Consider the following 23,814-nt stretch of genomic DNA (forward strand, 5'->3'; position numbering starts at 1 on the left):
ACAGTATTTGCAAGTGGTGCAAGCCAGCCTCCCAAAAGGTGGAGCCAAGGCCGTTGACTGGCATCGCAATAGCAATAGCCTATCCAGGAGCTCGGTAAAAGAAGCGGTGGGAGTGGGAAGGGTCCTCAAGATATGACCCAAGGCGTCCTGATGACCGGAAAGTAGACCGGACAGCTCTTTTCCAGCTGAAGCATGCAATTACAGGTGCTGCAGGGGACTGTGGGTTTCTAAGGCGTCTTTACGACTGTACATCGCCTCCTCACAGTCCGCCTGCTTCATAGGCACCGGCGGATTATGCCCGCGAAATCATGGAATTATGCTTTCATGGATTCTCGCATTATGCTCGCAAAATCCTCATATTATTCTCTGGCACGCGGGGATACATATTCACTTTGTTGTGCTTATGGAGCCTCAAAGTTCGGAAAATTGTGCCTTTTTCGTACTTGCAAGTGGCCATAAGTACAACAAAATACATGAGTATCCCCATGCCAAGGTGTTCATGCATACTAGAGATCAACCTGAAAAAGAGAAAACATTACTTCTTCTATTCATTAGTTGACTTCTTTTGCTTTGAAAGAGTTTTTCCTTACCTTTGAAAACTGTCATGTTCAACTTAATCGTCATACTCGTCCAACCGATGACACCCTAACCCTGCGAATTCTAATAATCAGCTCATCTCTCCCGTAGCTCCAGCTCTCCTTCCATCATTACCGAACATCAACTATACCTCAATTTGTTGAATTATTAGAGCAATACCCATAGCCTGCACAGTCATAGCTGCTAAGATCCAGACGTCATGACTTCGTAACAAGCATAGTGTACATGTACGCGGAGTTTTGCGGACTACCCATCACTATCTCGTCCGCCCCGGGATACCTGATAAAGGCTGATTCACTCGCATCTTCCGCTACATGTATTGTATCAGGGTGAAAAAGAACTTTGAGAAGACGAGTTTGAGCACACAAACTGATGATGTATTTCCATGATTTCTACCCTGCTTTTCATTGAAAACACTATCTGCATGACCTCCGAACCCTTTGCCATGCAGACGACCAGCACTGATCAGGTGCATTGTACACAATTGTGTAGCCTACATACTAGAACTGTGATACAATCATGCAGTTATGCTCCTACCTCCGAAAGGATGCCAAATTTTGCTCCAAATTTTCAACCACCAAATTATGCCAATAATTATGCCGGCATAATCCGCCGGTGCCTACTGCTTCAGTGAGTCTGGCTACCAAGATGGCTGGCTTTCTACTGCATTGAATTGGGTCCCCCCGCAGAGGTCAGAGCCATGCCAGCAATGCGGTTCTCCCGCGTTATTATCCAACGCGCGAGCAGAACTTTCAGGTCACGTCAAAATAACGTCTCTATTACGCCAGAGACTGTGCATCGCCTCCTCACAGCCCGCCTGCTCCAGTGAGTCTGGCTACCAATATGGCTTTCTACTGCATTGCCCCCCCCCCCCCCCCCCTCCCCGCAGAGGTCAGAGCCATGCCAGCAATGCAGTTCTCCCGCGTTATTTTCCAACGCGCGAGCCAAATAATATTAATGCGAGCAGAACTTTCAGGTCACGTCAAAATAACGTCTCTAGTACGCCAGAGGACGGATATGCCATAACACCCCACTCGGACAAGATTCAACACCGGGCGTTGGAAATCGGTGGGTCGATCTACGAGGTGGAAGGCCTGCCAGCCGCACAGTAGTGCAGCAGGATTGGATCGACACAGCACCTGTATGCTGACTCCGTACATCATGCCTCAGACAAGATTCACTTACTGTGGATAAAAGAAGAGCTTACATTCGAATGATGAAGAAACGGACAAACCAACGAGAAAATGAACACTCCAAACAGATGGACGAGCGGACGGAAGCAAAACAGCAAAAGACAACGGAGCAGAAGTAAAAGCAAACGGAAATGAATCAGCAGGCATGTATACCATGTTACTGGAATAAATAAAGGCAGAAATGTACCAGCACTTTGCCATGATCTGCACAGAGAAAATGTGGATTTAAACTTAACTGCAATAGCATGGCAGTGCACTGGCGGTAGTGGTGGTAAGATGGTACATAATTATATGGATGAATGCATGCATGCACGCGTGCTGGCAAATAAAATACTAGCGCATAGAACGGGGTGTGGTGGTTGCCTTGAAGCAGCTGTTATATGTCCATTCGGCAGCAGATACATTGTAGTAGGATACGCAGCCTGCCACAGACCATCATCATGCTATTAGTGATGAGCATCGGTGGCAAAGACTCCAGCAAAAGAGCTGAATATTAATTAGTTGTGCTAGGGAAGTCAACGAAAAGGACCGACTCCACTCATTCCAGCCGCCAGCAACCGGAACAGGAAGTATAAAAAATTCTCCATTTCACTAGTCAAGTATGCATTTTTTTTGTTTTCGTAAAATGGAGCATCTAAAACCTACAGTGCGCTGAGCGAAATGGCCACAGGCTACACAACGGAGGAGCTATCTATTGAACTAATACATGCAAGCAGTGTGTAAATGTGCGCTGACGATAATATCAGTACAGTCTTCAGGTGGTACCCATCAACGTCTTGCTGCCGCCGCTGCTGTTGTTCGTGAGCGCAGCTGATTGAAAAGGTTCTTCTCCCAAGCCTGCTCGTGACCGGTGAGTTTGACCTGGACGCCTTGTAGCCAGCGCAGGAGCACCTGCCGGCGAGGCACGGAAATGCGCGAGTCGGGCATGGGCGCACGTAGCTTGTTGATCGTGACCAGGTGCTGTGGCTGGATGAACTGCGCAAGGAGAATGCAACACACCACACAGCAGGCGAGCATAGAGTCTGAGCGGAGCAACGATAGCACAGAAATCTACACGTATCCACAGTGCAATGCAACCATGATGCCCCGGCCTTAAACCTTATCCGTCCGACCAAGTGGACACATTCTCAGTCCCAGAGACACACTGTGTGCCATTTCGATAACTTTGGCTTCCCGAGGGTGAAATTGGTACTCTTGGGCTTTTTGGAAAGCTTGAGCCATGAGGAGTTCTCTAGCTTAGCGACCTTTTCTAGCCTTTATTTTGTAAGAGGAACAAAATCCATCTATAGCTCCAATTTTCGAAGAGAAGTATGGCTTATGAATGCATATACTGTTTGTGGTCTCAAATTGGTACCTTTATGCTATCAGATCTTGAATCTACAATCAATGAAGCCTCCTGGCATAGTTTTAGGAGGGCAACATGATAATTTGAAAATAGTTCACTATGCAAAACCATTTTTCGTACACGGTGTGAAAATAGCCCCTCACGGCTGTTTGTACTGCACATAATCCGGACTTTTGGTTTTGTACGGGACAACCGCAGAAATTTGAATTTTTTTATTTTTTTTTGAAGATGACGACGTCGCTTTTTTAAGGATTTGGTGGGATCAACTGAGGTAAAACAGCTGAATCCCAGCGAAACCACAGGGTTTACTTTACAGGGTGTTTTTTCTCCTTCCCGTTGCCTTGCATGTCAAGTCCCTTGAGGAAGTTTTGTTGCTGGCTCTTTCCTTTCGTCGTCGTGGTGGAGGCTTTCTACTGCTGTTGTGAGTACGTCGTAATTGTCAGAGAAGACACCATTTCTTGCTGCTGGTGTCCGTGAGTGCCAGTTTCCCTGTACTTGTAGTTAATGTTAGTGTATATCTCTTTGTTGCAGACCAGTGTGCAGAATCCTCTTGCTGCACAAAGCTTGTCTGTGCCGAGTGCATCTAGGACCCAGCGGCGGATCCAGCGATCTCTACAGGGGGGTTCCAGTAGAGCCAACACTGAATAGCTGATACATGTACATGGACAAGCATATGGAGTACATTTACGAAATTTAGGGGGTTCTGCAGAACCCCTGGAACCCCTCCTGGATCCGCCCCTGTAGGAGTGGTTGCAACACAACTGCTGCTGTCCACAATGTGAAGCCAGCACAACCCTTTCGCAATACGCACATGTGCATCCGCTTGTGCAGGCAGTGTTGCGTGATGTACAACTGCGGTGTGATTTTGCCAGCGACACTCCACTGGCTGGTTGCCAGCAGTTTGTCAGACTGCAGGATTTGGCTTTGCATTGCCAGAGTTGCCCGTCACGGCCCAGTTCCTCTGCAGGTCATCACGCTGTTGTAACACCATCGTCCAGCGTACAAGATGTCCTGTATGCATCGCCGTCAAAACTACAAGGCAAGGTGTCCGATAATCTTCTTAGTAAGCTTGTCGCACACAAGCAGAAGGATGGGACATTTGCGCAGGGTACGGGTGGGCAGCCTATCACTTGGGTAAGGCAAACTTCAGCAAGGGTTTCTTCTGCTTCTGTTTCAGAACGCACCTTGAGGAGAAGAAGAGCCGAGCTCGAGAGAGCGCGTGAGACCGTATGTGGTGGTAAAGAGGGTAGCTTTGCACAGCAGGTTCACGAAACGCGCACCCTTCCATCGGCTGAGAGGGATAGTCTCCTCAAGTCTGCGGGTGTCTTTCCACCATCTTCGACAGAGTCTGGTGTAGGTCTTGCAATCAAGGCAGATCTTAATCTTCCCTGGGCAGGACTTCACAAACTTCAGAGGTGGCTGAAGCTGTTTTGAGTTCCGATAGTCGGAGGGCAGCATGAGAAAGAGGCTTGATGAAGACCTCCCTTTTGTTATTCTTGCAGAGGAGCTTCCTCTTCAAGCTAGGTCTCCTGTGGTGAGGTTCGATTCCTTAGTCAAGGTAGTCCTTCACTACCTTGACATGTACGAGAGTGTGGGTCAGCTCACTTGGCGTGACGGGGCGATTCCCGACGATGAAGTCTGGGTGAAAGTTGGCGGAGATCATGGCGGTAAATCCTTTTAAGATGATGTTCCAGATTGCTAACCTTGATCATCCCAATTCTCTTCACAACACCATCCCTTTTCTTGTCTTTACATGTAAAGACCTGCCTTCCAACCTTGAGACCACCTTCAACCTTTTCGAGAATCAGTTTCAGGAGCTTGGGGCTACTGTGTGGAAGGATAAGAAGATCAGGCTTATTCTTTTCGGGGATTACGAATTCCTTTCGTTGTCTTATGGCCTTTCTGGTCCGGCTGGGGAGCACTCTTGCATTTATTGCCGCGCAAGCAAAGCCGACATGCAACTACCACACGCTCCCTTTGCTGAACGCAGCTTGCATAGCATGAACGAATGCTACAAATCCTTTTCGGCTGCGGGGCATGTTTTAGCAAAGGCAAAGCACTTCTACAATTGCATCCGCCCATCCCTCTTTTGCATCGAGCCACAATATGTCTGTGTTCCTGTGCTACACCTCGACCTTGGCATTTTCCCATGGCTCTTCGAGAGCATGATCAGAGATGCTAAGGATATTGACACCACCTTGGCATAGATCAGTCTCTCAGTCTCTGAATCTGCCAGTGCGGAGTTTAGTAAAGCCGTCCGTCAACAACAACAAATCCAACATGACAGAGACCAACTACAAACTCTCAACACGCAAATGCATCAGAAGCAATTTCAACTACTACAATGGCTTCTGCAACAACACAACACAACCTGAACATGCAACAACACAACACAACCTGAACATGCAACAACACAACACAACCTGAACATGCAACAACACAACACAACCTGAACATGCAACAACACAACACAACCTGAACATGCAACAACACAACACAACCTGAACATGCAACAACACAACACAACCTGAACATGCAACAACACAACACAACCTGAACATGCAACAACACAACACAACCTGAACATGCAACAACACAACACAACCTGAACATGCAACAACACAACACAACCTGAACATGCAACAACACAACACAACCTGAACATGCAACAACACAACACAACCTGAACATGCAACAACACAACACAACCTGAACATGCAACAACACAACACAACCTGAACATGCAACAACACAACACAACCTGAACATGCAACAACACAACACAACCTGAACATGCAACAACACAACACAACCTGAACATGCAACAACACAACACAACCTGAACATGCAACAACACAACACAACCTGAACATGCAACAACACAACCTGAACATGCAACAACACAACACAACCTGAACATGCAACAACACAACACAACCTGAACATGCAACAACACAACACAACCTGAACATGCAACAACACAACACAACCTGAACATGCAACAACACAACACAACCTGAACATGCAACAACACAACACAACCTGAACATGCAACAACACAACACAACCTGAACATGCAACAACACAACACAACCTGAACATGCAACAACACAACACAACCTGAACATGCAACAACACAACACAACCTGAACATGCAACAACACAACACAACCTGAACATGCAACAACACAACCTGAACATGCAACAACACAACACAACCTGAACATGCAACAACACAACACAACCTGAACATGCAACAACACAACACAACCTGAACATGCAACAACACAACACAACCTGAACATGCAACAACACAACACAACCTGAACATGCAACAACACAACACAACCTGAACATGCAACAACACAACACAACCTGAACATGCAACAACACAACACAACCTGAACATGCAACAACACAACACAACCTGAACATGCAACAACACAACACAACCTGAACATGCAACAACAACACATTGAACACGTAGCACAAACAATTCAAACCGAGTGGCGCAATTTACAACAATCAGCACAGAAATTAGAAGCAGAGATGGAGCGCATGAAAACAGAGCTTGACAAATCAGTTCCGGCAACCGGCCCGTGCGTACAGTCGTTCGAGCCTGTGCTGCAACGCCACCACATTCACTGACAGGCATACCATAGTGGTGCATTCGTGGGCAACCGCATTCACATGGCTCTGCAGGACAAGGTCATCGCAGAGCTGTCCAATGCACCCTCAGCAGCTATCCAGAAGCTCCATGCGGACGGACATCTGCAGCAACAGCATGTTGCACGCTTGCAGGCGGATGCAAATACCTTTTCTACACGGTACGTCATGCTGCTCACCACCTATGCCAGGGTACGGAAGATCTTCTCTTCATGCAACAAGCTTGAAAATGTGAACTCGCCTCTCTTGAAGGAGAAGTGAAGGTTTTCTTGGTAGCAGTGAGACGGGAAATCATCACGCGGCAGAAGCGCAACATCACCCCAAAGTTACACCTTCTTGAACACCACCTTGTTCCTTGCATGAGGCGGTTAGGCATGTGCTTGGGTCTCTTGGGAGAACAGGCGGTGAAGGAATACAGCATCGCTTCAAGGAGTTGGAGCGGCGCTTTGCCAGCATCACCACGACAGTGGGACAACTGAGGATGATTGTAAAGCAGCACTTGATCTCCACCATTGCATCCTACCGTCAACTAGTGCCATCGCCTGCTCCACGCAGGAAGAAATCTTCTGCCAGCAGTAGCACTACAGTTTAGAACAGCAAAACTTCCTCGCAAGGCCATTTTAATCTTTATGTTACAAGTTTCCAATTTGCAATTGTACTAGTACTGAATTCACTCCAGTAATTTCTCTCAGAATTGTTTGCACTTGACTGTGTTGGAGCGCAATTTGCGCGGGCTGGTTGGTGGGCGAGTTGGTGGTCGGCGCAACAGAAAGCTTCCCACCAGCTTGCTTACCGAGACAGGTGATTGCGGGAGGATGTCAACGGCCGACAACAAGGTAAAGAAAGTTTAATTCTTCGTCTAAAAGCACTCACAAAACTTCTCTGCTTTTCCAGTTTCTTGTTCAAACTCAAATGCCGCGTGCAAAGATCCGCCGAGGCGTCATCAATTGTACTCATTTCCCGTAGCTGTCATGAGAACGCGCTGAGCACCGTACTCAATTTTTGATCATATGACTTATATGTGTACGTGCGCGTGCACGCGTGGACTGCATGACAGATCGACGCCATATTGCTAAATGTCCGCACACAAACAGATGTGCCCTGCTTTGGAGACTTATAACCTCTCTTTGGAGCATGATACGGTGCTCCGGTTTTCTTTGTATCTTTCCTGCTTCTTTTGAGACCACAATGGCGCAAATCGGATAAAAATAAGCAAGTGACAACTTGTCAAAGTCTTCGAAGGATAGTCATCGATTTTTGACTGTACGGACGGATATGGGAGAAAGAGGAGAGGTGAACCAGAGGTCCATTCAAGATAAATAATCAAGGGGATGTTGGGAGAGGAGTCTCGCAGTCTAGAACGTTGTACTACATGTCCTTTGTGAATCGTTTCTCTTGCCGTAGGTATGGTCATTTAACACAGCAAAAATAATACCAATCATTAGTAGAATTGTCGAGTAGTGTATCTATGCTGCATGCCTCACCTTAGTACTGGAGCAACGCAGCAGGGGCAACCAGATTGGCCAGATCTACACAATGCACAGCAAAAGAAAACATTCTCAGACCAGACTCGCCTCGATGGAAACGGGAGGCCAGACACCAACAAAAACAGTGAAAAGAAATAAAATCTCACATGACTGATGCGGTTCAAAGCACCTTGTGAAGAGCCTGGTGTCTGGCAAGTAAAACCTGTGCAAGCCTTGACATACTACAGTGCTGGCAACTGAAATCCGACCCCTGAGCGGTGTGCTCACATCGCAAAGACCCAACACAGGATTGTAACACTAGGAAATAGAGACAGCTAGAATGTGAACCGACCGCTCAGGGGTCGGATTTCAGTTGCCGGCACTGTAGTATTGGCACTGAATGGTAGAAATGCTGGACCGGCTTTTAAACACAGCCATACATGTACAGTGAAACCTGTCTAAGACGACCGCTCAAGGGACCTTCAAAACATGGTCTCCGTAACAAGGGCGATTTGACTGGAAATAGCATCCCTTGGTCCCGTGTTCTTTGACAGGTGGTCGCCTTGACAGGTTTTACTGCACATACACGTACACACCTCTTGCACATGTACTATACCAACAAGCTGCCAGCAAAAAAGGCATAATTGCCCACACATGAGTTTTGTTGGTTTGTGAGGGTAAAGTGCATCTCAAGACGAGCACTATCCCCAGCGAGCACTGATTTCTAGAAGACAGAACACCTCGGCCTGAACCAACTAGGCATACACATGGCTGTAAAGCATTACCTTTCGTAGCGACGAGGACTCGGCGCTTGCAAAGCCTTCGATCATTTCCAAGAACGGTGTTGTGATCACCTGTGGTTGAACAAGCCAACAGTACATTGTACATGTTGTTTTGAGTAACATTTACACATGGACCATGCTGTTCTCTCTGAAGAGACAAGCAAATACAGTAAAACATGTAACTAACGACCCCCCCCCCCCCCCCCCGGTATAAAAAGCGGTCTTTTATAGTTGCAGATGGTTTATAGTTGGAGGTTTGCACTACGTGATCATAATTATATGGATTCCATTACGATATGTATGTCAAGATGCAGCTATATAAAAAATAACGGGCATCTTAACCTCTCTATTATACTCACCGACTCATATGCCCTGGACTTGAAGTTGAGCAGCTGAATAACTTCGCCCATGACCTGCGACCAGAAGTCATTCACAGCCTGATCTGCGATGCACTGCTGTTCAAGGTAGATAGTCCAGAGCTGGGCAGGAGCAGAAGAGTGGTACACTATTATAACAACTATAACATTATAGCTGCACACTGACAGCATGTCCTACCTGTAAGGAGAGAGGAGAGTCATCATATTACGATGCACACACCTAGCAGGCAGTTGCATTGTGCTGCACGATACTAGTGCACATACTTGATATTCATGCCACTGACCCCTGCGAGTGACTTCGAAATACATGACTGTACATTTAATACAAGCTGGTTTTTCAATGACGAAACTGCATCACATGTACTCGTATGCATGTGCCCTATACTGCACGTGTATCTGTGACTCTCTTAGTATTCAAGCCCCTTCTGGACAGCATCTGCCCCGGAGGGTTCAGAGAGTCGATGCTCCACTGTATTGAAATTTGAAAACATCCAGTTTGCCATGATTACTCGAGAAACACAATGAATTCAACAGCCTGTCGTGCATTCTGACACCTACCATACACGTCATGAACATCATAGGCAGAATCTGTACGCGCCGATCCTGCACAGACAAAAGGAAACACAACATTATTACAGGCCGAGCTGCCATACTCCCACACCTGCCAACATGTTCACACCTGAGATCGGGACAATGACATACCTAGGAATGAAAATGTTTACAAAAGTAGCTGTGAGGCATGCGACAATTACACTTCCGGGTACCTATTATCACCCTCCCGGCCAAATTGGGAGATAGGTACTCCTAGTCAACAAACTGAAGTCTCCCCCTCTGAAACAGCGGTGAAGACAGAGCAAACGCAGTATGAAGCGCAGCTGCCATTGCCAGATACATCAATTGCCCTTGATTCAAGCTTTCAATCCGATCACCCACCTTTCCTACAAGTAACTTTTCCTGAAAGGAGCGTAGGAACTCGGTGCACAAGGTGGCCAGGCACACGGATACGTTGGTCCAATCGTCGAGGAACGGCTGACACAGGCTGTTATCGTCGCTGTTGTCCGAGGCCATGGCTGCCACAAAGAGCCAGGAGAACAAGCGGAACCTCTGAATGACCTGCAGTTCGGTCAACTGACCACTACAGAGGAAAGGCAAAACAAACAACAGTAGAACGGTCAATAAACAGATACGGAGCTTGAGCATCATAAAAGGAATATACAATCGTTACTTTTTTCAGCCAACGCACAGTGTATCCGAGGTCAAACTACTTGTACTGCAAAGTACAGCGAGAGCGCCCCACCTTCATTTTACAGCCAGGGAAAGGAAAATCGTATGGCAAAGTGCACAAACGTTTGTACGGTGTGAGAACCTGAGTGTACTAATGTGACACTTAGCTTGTTCTTGTGTGGAGCTCAGAGTAAAATTGAATATGGATTGACTGCACAGCGTGTAATGTGTGTACAAGGTTGGTGCCGTACGACCTACAGACAATGTACCACCTCCACAGCATGACAACGGAAGGACGAGTTGGCCGGGTGCTCTCGCGGCACTTTACGGTACAAGTAAGAAGAGTAGAACTCGACATGTACATGGTGTTGAACTACCGTATTCCCTGATTGTAAGTTGCACCCCTATTTTCAGGTCTACCGTGAAGTCGCGGATAAAAGCCTTAAGGCTTATATGCACATAAGCCGCTTTCTGCATCAGGCTTTAATGCAAACCAGGCTTGTATGCAAACCATGCTTATATGCACCACACTTGCATAGAAGCCAGGCTTCTACGCGCGACACGCGTAGATCTACCACTGACTACCGGTATGGTGGCAGTTTTACTATGCACCGTACATAGCACATGCACTCTTGACCTACCCGATCCGCGCTTGCATAGAAGCCAGGCTTCTACACGCGACAGGCTTATATGCATTTGACCCGTTTGACTTTCAGGCTTCTATCCGCGATGTGCTTGTATGCAAACCCGGCTTTTATCCGCGACTTTACGGTATGTCATATTGTTTCAATGCATTCACTTCAGTAGTAGATCATGCTCGATTGTAAGTCGCACCCCCCTTTGCTGGCCCTGAAGTTTAGTGTAAAAAGGTGCGACTTATATTTGGGGAAATACAGTATTGATCGTCGGTAGACTGACGGCCACACACTCCAAGGACATACATGCAGTTTCCAGTCCATGTACAATGCTGGTCGGTGAAACTCAGCCTCATGAGTTAGTTGATGGCAGGAAGCATTGAACATGGCTGTACATGTATATTATCTTGTTCAGATGAGTCATGGCATAGCAGCAATGTGTGCACACTGCTGCAACTTACAAAGAACCACTGGGACTGTGGAGCCAGGGCAGCAAGCGCTCCATCTGCGCTCGGTTCTGATATCCGGTAACTTCTAGCCCCACAAGCTGGGCCGTGGCAACCTTGATCTTGGCAGACGTTTCCAAATCCTGGCAAGATGAAGCATCACAAAATAGCACAAATGGCAACAATTGTAGATCGAGCGGTGTATACCATGAGAGCAGTATTGCAGAAAAGACCAGTGCGTTAGGCAGTCTGCCACCCTCCATGACAAACAAATGCACTGAAACCCACCTCAGCCAAGCGCTCAAGGGACCTCCGAAACGAGACAGGGGCGTCGGAAGGTATTTTCGGGTGGTACGGTCAGCCACCTGAAGTACAGTACTCCTGGCTCCTCTGAATTTTTCCCCGAAATTTAGAGTCTAAACCAGTGCCTTTTATTGATTCACAGGGTACCTGGGACAAAGAGTGGTGCGGTCAATGCCGTACCATCGTGTGACCGGAGCGTGTCCGACGCCCCTGCGTGGTCTCTACTTGCAAGCAATCATTGCCCCTTATGAAGGGTCACCTGTCTGGAAAAGACACCCAATTGGTCTTGGTGCTAGCGCTCCTTCAGGACAGGTCTGAACTCGTAAGAGTAGCTGCCTTGAAAGGTTTTACTGTATGATTTCAAAAGCTCCGGGTATGCAGAAGTGTGAGCAGTCATGCACACGACAAGCTCTCCAAAGCCGAGCCACACAACACTAGGAGTAGGGATATCAGTCACGTGACAAAAGCGGCCGTTTCGGCCTGGATGGTGACGCGTTCAAAAAGGATCTACGTCATGGCACAGTGAAGTGCACGGACTTCTTTCTTGCTTTTGTTTGAATTTCTACATTTTCAGCGAGGAAGAAGGCTTTTATCTGTCAGCTGAGGTTTCGAGCTTTCGTTTGGTGTGTCTCACGATGTAGTGCGGAGGATTTTCAGCTGTTTGTCGTCGTCGTGAAATATTCAGGTGCTGTTTTCCGCCGTTTCTGGTAAGTCCTCGCTCTAGCAGCATCGAAAATCGTAATCTACGACCTCGATTTTACAAAGAATGACTGTTCCTGTCCCTCCGCAGGACGGCGGTTCTTAGCGGAATTTATTTTCCCAGTACTGACCAGTGTAGTCATGGAAGAATTTGTTGGCCCCCACTGCAAGGAGCTTGGAATCAACCGAAAAGCGCTGGATGATGCCCTCGCTGACAATCGTAATCTCTCAGCTCTCTGTCGACGTGATAAATTGTCAAATGGCATAGTGTTTGAACTCATGGACTACAAGCGAAGCCAGAATCTAAGCTTGGATTCCATCATTAAGGTGGTGGCTGCAGTGGATGGTGTGGAGCAGGAGACTGTGAATGTGAAGGGTGCTGGTGCGAAGATCAGATGTATATGCACTGTCGAAAGCTGGCAAGGTACACTCCATCGAGTGCTTGGTCTCAAACCTTGCTACACTGCTTCGCTCTGAATCGGATGACACCAGAGCGAGTGATGATAATGCTGCTTCAGACCAGGGAGTAGTACAATACCAATATGTATTGTACTACTCCCTGCTTCAGACATCAGTGCTGCTGCCGAACCCCTGGCAAAGCGGCCGCTACATTCTAGCAGCGACACCTGATGCCGAACCCCTGACCAAGCGTAGCGTGCTAGCTAATTGATCTTGGGCGGGTCCGTTAAACGAGAGAGCTTGGAAGCTCAGGGCCCTACGCTATGCTTTTTTGGCCTTGATGACCTAGACAAAAAAAAGCATAGGGATGTTATAAATTCTTTAAAAAATCCTTTTTTTTAAGACATAACCTGGGATTCGAACCTGCACTATCGCGCGCCCTGCATGCATCCCCCGATACACTTCGCATACATACTAATTCTTCCAAGTTGTTTCACATTGTGATCTTGCATTTGAAAGCCCTATTTGAATATGCATTGTGGCCAGCCGTCTTTGATGGCACGGTACGGTAGGGGATAGGTACGGGACAGGTACGATCGAGGGTAATACGACACCGTCTAGCTGCCCGCAATATTCAAATAGGGCTTTCAAACGCAAGATAATAACGTGAAGCAACTTGGAAGAATGAGTATGAATGCAAAGTGTATGGGGGAATGCATGTAGGGCGATAGTGCGGGTTCGAATCCCAGGATATGCCTGAAAAAATAGGAGAATTGAAAAATTTATAACATCCTATGCTTTTTTGCCGTCAGATACGGATAGCGCCAGGCGTGACATAAACACACAAACAAACAAATACCAAATTAAAGCTGTGTGGACCCTGGCTAGCGCCAGACGTTACTGAAGTAACGTCTTCTGCATAGCTACGGGAATAATGTTTTTGTTTCTATTCATGTCTATTGTGCTTCTTTCCTTTCTTTATTACCTCTTCTCAGTTTTTACATAAAGGAAGCTCTATTGTTCATTATGTTGTTGGTTATTTGGGCTGATTTTGCACTGATAAGCACCGTTGCTATGGCGGTTGCCATGGACACCATTGTTTGTTATTTTTGGCGGGAAATTTAAAATCTGCAACGGAAATTACTTTTTTGGAATCAGTGGCCTCTATCTATCTATCTAAGCTCTCTTTCCACCAAGTTTGGTGTTAATTGGCTGTGTTTGGCCGTTGCTAGGGTGTTGCTATGGACTTCTGGATTTCCGGATTGTGCCATTGCCCATGTATGGTCTGTACACAACTATTGTACAGGTTGGTTGTGGGTATTCCTTGACCTATACCTTCAGTTTTACTGCTCCGAATTGCTTCAAATTTTCTGTATAGCTTCCTCTCACCCTGGTCTTTCACATTGCACAACAAAATTCTGTGAAAACCCAAGTTTAGGGTTCACGGCTTGCCACTAAAAGCACCCGTCACGTGCGCCTCCATTTTGGATTATGGACGCGCGCTACAGGCCGCGACAGCGCCTATCGAAGTAAAAAAATATCGACTCGAAGTCTAGCCGGAGAGCGTACTTTTTGAATTTTTCCTTGGCTTCAGTGGCTTCACTTCACTCGGGCTTTCATTTTTCTGACTGACCTGGACTTGATGATGGCGGCGGTGGCGGTCTTGGCGAAAGATCCAGTTCCATCTGAGACACTCTGTCGTCTTTTCTTATCTGCTGAGGTTCTGGCAAAGCGCAGCTGCATCGAACCTGACTAGATGTAGCTGCACGCATCCTTTGTTTGCCCTGCAAATCTCGATCTGTTGCTGTTTGGCCGCTGATGCCATGGAAGAAAATATTCTTCCTGTAAAGAGGCCGAAACTGAGCTAGGGCACGTCAAGATATGTAGGGTATACAAAGAAAAAGAAATGTCATGGTCGTTTCAGCAGCTCACGACAGCCAACACGCTCCATCGTCGGGATTGGAAGTATCCAGCACGGCTGTTCCGAGCGCTGCTGCTCTTGTTATTCTTCTTCTTCAGAAATTCTCCACACCTTGTCGGCCAAAGTACGCGCGCGCGTGCACGGAAAATAGATGCGCTGAGCCGTTTCTTGTTCGATTTTGACAAACAATGGCTTGTTGTTTTGCTCTCGACCTTGGCTATCCTTCTACCGTTCAGTATTTTACGGAAACGCAACGGCTCCCCCTGTTTTTTTAGCCGAACTTTGGCCAAAGTTACTGGAAAACCCGGAACTCGTTTGAAAAAATACGAACGGTGGAAGTCTTGGAACGTCTTTCGTGCGTGTGGATTCAAAAATTCAGGCAGTTTGAGCCAACCGTAATGAATCCCGTAGAGTTGAAAGTGAGTGATATTGATGGGAAAATGCGATTTGAGCACTGACCGATTGTGTGGGACAGTATATGCACGCGCCTGTCACGTGCATGATGTAGCTGGCGACGCTAGCATGCCAATCCGTGAACCTTAAAGTTGTAAAAATCACCTAAAATCCCTACTAGGAGCAACACAACCTCTGCTCACCTGGTACAGGGTGGTTGAGGCGTATGTCGACTGCAGGAAGTTGACAGCTGTGTCGAGCGATTGCACAATGTGCTGGCGAACACGTAGATTCCGCGGCTACAGGAAAGCAAACACAGCAGATCTGATTGCAAGAGAGGCAAGCAAACACTAGGGGTGCAAACCCCACAGAAGGAAGAAAGAGATGCAGTGATACCAGTGGATCAAATTACGAATTTCAACGTGGAATATTTGACCACCGACAGACCGAGAGTAGTATGGCAATAAGCCTATTTACATTACTTACAAGATTGTTTGGCTGCAGCTCCTTTCCATCAAAGCCGATAATCCCACCGATGTTAGCACCGCTGTCAATAGCGACAAACTACACACGCAATATGCACATAAACACATAGGAATAAACGTCAAGTCAGGTTCGACATCAGCAAAGTTGCCCTATTGCTATGCTGGACCAAAGACAACAGGCAGAACAAAGTTGAGAGAGAGAGAAAGGGGGTGGGTGCATTTGCAGGTTTGCGTGCTTCCCATGCTTCACCTGCTTATACATGGTAAATGGTACAGGAGGGGCTTGCATGAAATGCTTGGGACAGAAAAGAAGGAGCTTACCTTAATCAGGTTGAGAAAAGTGCTTCTGTGCGGAAGGGTTTTCCCCCGCCAGGCAAGAACAAGCTCTGCCGCTACAGAGCGAGGCAGTCTCTCCTTGTCCTAAAGAACACACACCACACACCACACACACACACACACACACACACACACACACATACACACACACACACACACACACACACACACACACACACACACACACACACACACACACACACACACAAAGAGGATAAGCTTAGCTTAGCTCGAACAATAACTAGTATGCCAAGTGGACAGCAAGTTTTCTCAATGGTGCAACCAGTGTATACAGGTAGACTCCCTGTATTTCGAAAACGGTATAACTCAAATATTCCGTATAATGAACGAAACGTTTCATGCTGGTCTTCTGCAAGTCACTTGAGCTAGTTCAAGTCAAATTCCAAAAAGTGCGCCCAGTGGATAATGCGAACTCTGTCATCGTACAGAAGGGCAGTTTACAACACAGTGCCTATGTCTTTCGAGTGCTTATTTTGAAGTGAGATGGAGTTACTGTACCCGCAATTCAATTTTTTCTCCTTCTCCAGCCAAGAGTAGCTGAAAAATCGATCTCTGGTCCACTCCAGCATGGACAACAACGTATAAGATCCCCCCCCCCCACCCCCCTTGTCTCGATATTTGATTTAAGCGAGCGGAGCAAATTTGAGGCTGGAATTAAAAGGAGTCTACATGTAGTGTCACTGTTAGTATCAGTGTGCAGAAATGGCTGCAGCAGTGGAGATCATAGAAACTAACCTTAGAGTGGGAAAAGTTCAGAAAGGCTCTGAAACACACTGTAAGCAGCGCGCCGAGTGGAATCATCTGATGTGGCTGGCGCAACAGGTACGCCAACATGTTACTGAAACCTGGCAGTAACGTCTGTGAGCACACGCAGAATACAACAACACTCCAGTCGGAAAGGAGCGCAAACGTGGCTTGCACGTATGCCGCCAAGTGAAAGTCACATACATGGACACTGAGCACGAATGAAAGGGGAGATCAGGAGCAGCACACCACAAGTAGTGAGCTGCGCAGGACGTCACAAGGTGAGATCAATCACAATGGCCTTCGACACACACGGCAGACAAAATTTGTGGCCGATCACATGCTTCAGTACAGACAAATGGCAAGCCGAGACTAACCCGGAACTGCTGATCAACGTTGCGTAGCAGCATCGCCATGATGCGTAGCGGCACGATGAATTTTCGCTGCATTTTTAGACACCAAAATAGGACAGCGGCAGAGAATTAGTATACATTGGTGCAGCATAGTTTTTAGGATGACAGCATAGAGTATACTAGTACTTCTTCATCTGGAATAAGATAGCAAGAAAATGAATGGAACGGGATATTCTGCACGATGAAGAAAGAGCAGGAAATTCTTTGCTCCAAATCCTGGAAGCAAACATTGTTCCAGTGAAACACTTTATAGACACAGGAACTCATCACAACTACACAGCCCCCAGTTTCAAGCATCAATTACTTAAAACACACACAAAACAAACAAAACGCAACCACATTAGTAAACAACTGTGTGCAATAGATGCAAGGAATGATGTTTGGATCGTGGGCCCAACAGTAACGCGCTCAGTACTTTGTTTCTCTCACCTTGAACATGCTGACAGAGTCAAAGATGGCAGGAAGGCGCCTGAAGAAGCTAGTGAACAGCGGCAGTAAGCTGGTGTAGTGCTTCGGCGAGATATTGGGCAAAGACTGCATGTAGTCTGCAAGATTGCTGATGATAGTCATCATAGCTAAACCGTTCACTTGCCGTGATATATCCTGGCAGAACAGACAGCGAGGCATACACAGGATACAATGACGTCATGTACACGTACAGGTGTTGAGACATAAATATCGAAGCAAGGCATGGCTCTGCAGCAGCACCACAAAAGCTGTATAAGGTAGATTGCGCCCACATGGTTAGCATTGACCGATAAGCCAAGTTAAGACAGAGATGCTAACTGAGTGATCTCAGATGCGCATGCATATATTGGTCACGTCAAGTATTGCAGAGATCGACATACAGTTGTGGCAAGTGAAATCCAACACTTGGCATAAGGGACTGCGCCATGCAGTCTGCAGCCCTGCATACGTACAGTACATGTGTTACATACAACTTTATCTGTCTGATGACAAAACTCGTACTCATCACAGTCAAGGTTCAAAAGGTGCTGGCAAAAATGAATGGGGATTGGATACCAATACTCCTTATGTGTACCATATTTGTGAACTGTGTGTATCTATGCTGTGACCTTTCGATCTGTTTTGGATGCATACGGCTCTATAGTACAAATTAGGTGCAGTGCATCACATCATTGGTGCCCATTTGTGGCGCTGTCCCCTATGGCAAGTGTCGGATTTCACTTGCCAACTGTATATGGAGTAATACTTGTGAGATAAGAAACCAGGCTGACAAATATACTGCTGTTTAATAGTATTTATAACTATTTACCATGAGCAGATTTGAAATGGGCGATAAGAGTGTCAGGCCTTTGTATGTTGACGGAACTTGGCTTGGCTCCGGCAGAGACACAACAATAGCTTTCAGCAATGTGGAATCTGATATGCAAACACGGACGGACGGACAGAAACACATGCACGCGCGTGCGCGCCCACACACACACACACGCACACACACACACACAGACATGTGTGTATTACACACATAATTATATAAAGACATGAACAAAGAACTCGTAACACCACTCTGAAACTTATGAATCAGATATGACCATAGGGAGTGTTCCTTGATAGCCCCTGCAGCAACACTTTCGTTTCTTCGTATCAAGGCAACACACCTTGGCTGATCAGATAGACTTAAATGTTCAAGCAGACTCCCCATCTCTTTCCACAGTATCTCAGGACAAATGTATGTTACTACTATTACTCCCATCCGGTCGTTTATACCACCACATATCACTTACTTTCCTCCGTGATATATAATATGAGCCCATTTTCCCCGTTTTGTATTGGAATGATCTTGCCGAAGTGTTAAACTAGAGTTGCCACAAAGCATCGTTCTTCCTTATTTGTTTGTATGCCACTGCCTGAAGTAGGTCTTGCAAGGCCATAGTACAAAGAAATGAGTAAACCTGGCGAGTGTTCTTTTATGAAAGTGAAAATCAGACGGAGAAATGGCCTAGCCCGACAACAGGCGCTTACGTTTCAAATCAGACTTGAAGACTTGCAGGAACAACTGGTTGTTGACAAACTGGAACAGGACTGCCCGGATGAACTGCCGAGCAACGGCTTGCGACGACGGCAGAAGGGTGCCCATTGACCTGGAAAAGCAAAATTGATACATCGTGCCGTCATGAAAAGTGCCGTCATCTGGCGCAACGCATGTAAGTAACTCAATACTCATGCAGTCCACACGGTGAAGCCAGAAAACACTACTCCAGAAAATAATTGCTTTTAGAACGTATCATGTGCCGGGAAACGATCTCTCTGCAAAACCTCCTCTGCATTACCCCGGTACATGTATAAACATAATTATGCAACCCTTGATAGCTACACAATTCGAAATCAGTTTGGCATGCAATAATGACGAGTGGACCTAACTTGTTCCGACTACTTGCTACACATAATCCTAACTCACCCGCTGTCTGTGGACATCAGCGCCAGCCTTTAGGTGAGCAGCAAAAGACCCAAGGTACATGACACGTGCACACACAAACACACACAGCAGCATAACACGACAGGATAAAGAGCTCATATAGGTATCAATTCCACTCAACAGGTTTGACAGAGAAAGGTTTTCCATAATGTTGGGTAGTACTAGTACATTGGAGATTGAATACAGCACTCCTTCTGGAGATGAAAGGAAGTCGCTACATTCCATCTGTCACTGAGCTAGATCTTTAGAGAAGGACTTACTGCGAGACTTGGGCAACAGAAGTTAGCAGTAAACTCAATAATGTCGGCAAGAGTACATAACCCCCCAGAGTGTGCAACGCCTGATCCAGATCTGCATAGGGTCTTGGTCGAGCGTAATCGGATCTTTGGGTCATAATACCGTACACATGCATCTGAGGGGAACCCGGGGAGTCGCGGGTACTCTCGCACCAAAAACAATGGTGCCCTGCCTCGAGACCGGCCTTGCACTGGTGTGGAGTGTACGCATGACATCAAAAGACCCGATTCCGCTCGACCAAGACCCTATGCAGAACTGGATCGGCGTTGCACACTCTGGGGGTTATGTACTCTTGATGTCGATATGCGCAAGGTAAGGTATCTGTAATTACTAATCTCCAGACTCCACTGTATTTATTCACATAATGACTTAGAACGGCATGATCAGACTCATAGCTCCCGCCCATTCTAATTTCCATGCTACGCCAGTTGCGCTACGTGAAATCCGACCCAGATGCATATTAACAATTTTGACGTCCTGGACTTGCGCAGCCCTTGACGCCCTGGAAATGGGATGAATGCTGCTGGGCGCACATATGTAAAGGTGCAGTGATGTACAAGTAATGGGAACTGGTCCAGGGCACCAGTTTAGCGCTTTGGATCGGATTTCAACTAACGTGACTGTACATACTTGAAGTACAGCACTGTAAGATGAATTGACATGGAAGCCAGAGCGAGGCTTCGGCTGTCTTCTATATTGAGTACTGTGTGAGCAGAGGAAGTTTCCTATCGTGTAAGATGAACTTGAGGTGGTTTGGAATGCAGACAAAACCAGGGCAAATTTACTGCTATCAGTGCACTGACCTGCTGACAGAGTGCAGCATCTCCATTAGCATTGGCGCGGCCATCTTCGGATAGCGTTGCACCAGTGGTTCCAGGGCGACCACAGCCAGCGCTAAGATCTGGTCGGAGAACTCCGGTATAATCTGGCTGCAGTTTGGACAACGGAAGACGTTGTCATTCGGCGGCGGAAGACGATTGAGAATCGGTGTATCCACGAAGGCCGCCATGTCAGGTTCCCGGTAGTTTCTGCAATCCAACACAGAAAAGAGGTCAGTGATCAACTAAATCCGGTGAAAGGCAAAACACATTGTACAGGTAAGCTTCTACTTTCTCCGTGAACAAACACTTCATGTCGGTTTCATTCACATTTAAAAAGAGTTATTGTGCAAGCACATATGCACGCATGCACGCGTGGTGTGCACACTCACACACCCACAAACACACACACACGTGCGCATACGCACACACATGTGCACACACACACACACGTGCACATGTCCCATGTACCATGTACCATGTATACGCCCGTCGCAAGCTAAGCACACAAATCTGCAAATGCACTGGATGGGCAAACACAGAGTGTCTCTTTATAGCAACGATAGGGGATATAATTCTGATTGAAACAGATCAAGACAAGCGCCAGATTACTGTCTAATCCACACAACTGGCGAAGTCATGTGAATCCCCCCCCCCCCCCCCCCCCATGCACACCTGGTCTACACCACACGGAGTACATCGGAATAGGACAGCTAAGACAGTTACCTATGCACACCCATACTTGCTAGGGTAACTAGTGCATATACTTGTACTTGTATTTGTTGCTCACTGCCAAAACTGGTCACGTGGGTCTCCCCGGGAGAGGGGAGAGAGACTCAAAAGGAATCTTAGAAAGATGACTCAATTGGCTATCGAATCGCCCAACGGCCGGCGCCCCCTGAAATCCCCAAAACTCATACACACACACACACACACACACACACACACACACGCACGCACGCACGCACGCACGCACACACACACACACACACACATGGGGGCATTACTATACTAGACTAAGAGTCCACTAGCACTGTGAGGAGCAGAGCAAGAGAATACAAAGGACTCACCCTTGATTTGGGTGCTGAGTGCCGGTGGCCTGTTCACCCCGACTCTGCTCCACATGCCCACTGAGGTTTCTCAGGCGAGACACGATGGTGCCCACCGCCATGCTTGGCCCGAGCAGGGTGGAATTGCTGTAAGCATTGCTGCTGCTCATTCGCTGACCATTCGGGAACGGAATCTCGGCAAAGCCAGCCCCTGGTCGCAGAGGATCAGTGTCCATATTGGGCGCTAGCTGTGGCGATCCTGGTGCCAGGGAACAGGCGGCAGCAGGTGTACCTCTTCCACAGGACACATTGTCCAGGTTAACTGAATTTGGCCGCTCATGTGATTGGCTTGGTGTGAGTGTGGACATACCTAAAGTACACAAGACACAAACATGTGTTGTAGAGTCTTGGTGGTATGTACGTGTACTGCAACATGGCAAAGTGGGCACACAATGTGTGCAAAAGGTTATGGGACAATACGGATGTTGCTGGACTGTTTACAGATCTGCAAAGCACCATTAATCTGTTGAAAGAACACACTTCATCCAGAAAATGTCTACAGGTGGTATCACAATGACACCACGCACGCTGCGGTCTACACACAGAGACAGGAAGCAAAGCAACATCAGTCAACATGATCATCTTACCAAACGCTAAAGTGTCTGGCACCGATGTTACGTTCTCCGAAAAGCTGGAGATGGAGGTGGCCAATGAGGGCTTGCGCTCACAAGTGGCTAGCGCTTCGTCAGACGTGCTCGTCTGAGAACGCAGTGACATGACAACAGGTGGAAAACCACCATCACTGGCACCATTCCTCACCATGTCCAGCTCACAATCACCGCCTTCGCCTTCAACCTCCTATGATAGTGTAGGAACAGGTAAGAGGAGCACAGTACAAAACACAAGATGACTAGAAGCTCCCCTATGCTCTGCCTTCCCGCACAGTACAGCACACTAGATGACTAGAAGCTCCCCTATGCTCTGCCTTCCAGCACCATGCAACACACAAGATGACTAGAAGCTCCCCTATGCTCTGTCTTTCAGAACAGTGGAACACACAAGATGACAAGAAGCTCCCCTATGCTCTGCCTTCCAGCACAGTGCAACACACAACGTGACTAGAAGCTTCCCTATGCTCTGTCTTCCAGCACCGTGCAGCACACAAGATGACTAGAGGCTCCCCTATGCTCTGTCTTTAAGCACAGTGCAACACACAAGATGACAAGAAGCTCCCCTATGCTCTTTCTTTCAGCACCGTGCAGCACACAAGATGACAAGAAGCTCCCCTATGCTCTTTCTTCCAGCACAGTGCAGCACACAAGATGACTAGAAGCTCCCCTTTGCTCTGTCTTCCAGCACCGTGCAGCACACAAGACGACAAGAAGCTCCCCTATGCTCTGCCTTCCAGCACAGTGCAGCACACAAGATGACTAGAAGCTCCCCTTTGCTCTGTCTTCCAGCACCGTGCAGCACACAAGACGACAAGAAGCTCCCCTATGCTCTGCCTTCCAGCACAGTGCAGCACACAAGATGACTAGAAGCTCCCCTATGCTCTGTCTTTAAGCACAGTGCAACACACAAGATGACAAGAAGCTCCCCTATGCTCTGTCTTTAAGCACAGTGCAGCACACAAGATGACAAGAAGCTCCCCTATGCTCTTTCTTCCAGCACAGTGCAGCACACAAGATGACTAGAAGCTCCCCTTTGCTCTGTCTTCCAGCACCGTGCAGCACACAAGACGACAAGAAGCTTCCCTATGCTCTGC

General features: G+C 47.3%; 1 protein-coding gene across 1 annotated transcript in view; it reads right to left on the reverse strand.

Annotated features, from left to right (window-relative positions):
- Positions 1-1,785: 1,785 nt before the first annotated feature.
- LOC135822497 (uncharacterized) overlaps positions 1,786-23,814 on the reverse strand; it is a 55,991-nt gene continuing 33,962 nt past the window's right edge. The window contains exons 41-59 of the mRNA XM_065335277.1: positions 22,697-22,907; positions 22,071-22,419; positions 20,986-21,210; positions 19,868-19,894; positions 19,432-19,550; positions 18,722-18,828; positions 17,875-18,048; positions 17,410-17,475; positions 17,024-17,146; positions 16,253-16,351; positions 15,933-16,010; positions 15,650-15,745; positions 11,747-11,874; positions 10,360-10,561; positions 9,985-10,029; positions 9,409-9,528; positions 9,053-9,121; positions 8,286-8,330; positions 1,786-2,765 (exon numbers count right to left, since the gene is read on the reverse strand). Of these exons, the coding sequence (XP_065191349.1) occupies positions 2,559-2,765; positions 8,286-8,330; positions 9,053-9,121; positions 9,409-9,528; positions 9,985-10,029; positions 10,360-10,561; positions 11,747-11,874; positions 15,650-15,745; positions 15,933-16,010; positions 16,253-16,351; positions 17,024-17,146; positions 17,410-17,475; positions 17,875-18,048; positions 18,722-18,828; positions 19,432-19,550; positions 19,868-19,894; positions 20,986-21,210; positions 22,071-22,419; positions 22,697-22,907 (2,490 nt within the window). The 3' untranslated portion in view covers positions 1,786-2,558. The remainder of the gene's footprint in view (positions 2,766-8,285; positions 8,331-9,052; positions 9,122-9,408; positions 9,529-9,984; positions 10,030-10,359; positions 10,562-11,746; positions 11,875-15,649; positions 15,746-15,932; positions 16,011-16,252; positions 16,352-17,023; positions 17,147-17,409; positions 17,476-17,874; positions 18,049-18,721; positions 18,829-19,431; positions 19,551-19,867; positions 19,895-20,985; positions 21,211-22,070; positions 22,420-22,696; positions 22,908-23,814) is intronic.

The sequence above is a fragment of the Sycon ciliatum genome, chromosome 8 (genome assembly GCF_964019385.1).
Source record: "Sycon ciliatum chromosome 8, ocSycCili1.1, whole genome shotgun sequence".
In the NCBI taxonomy this organism is placed as follows: Eukaryota; Metazoa; Porifera; class Calcarea; order Leucosolenida; family Sycettidae; genus Sycon; species Sycon ciliatum.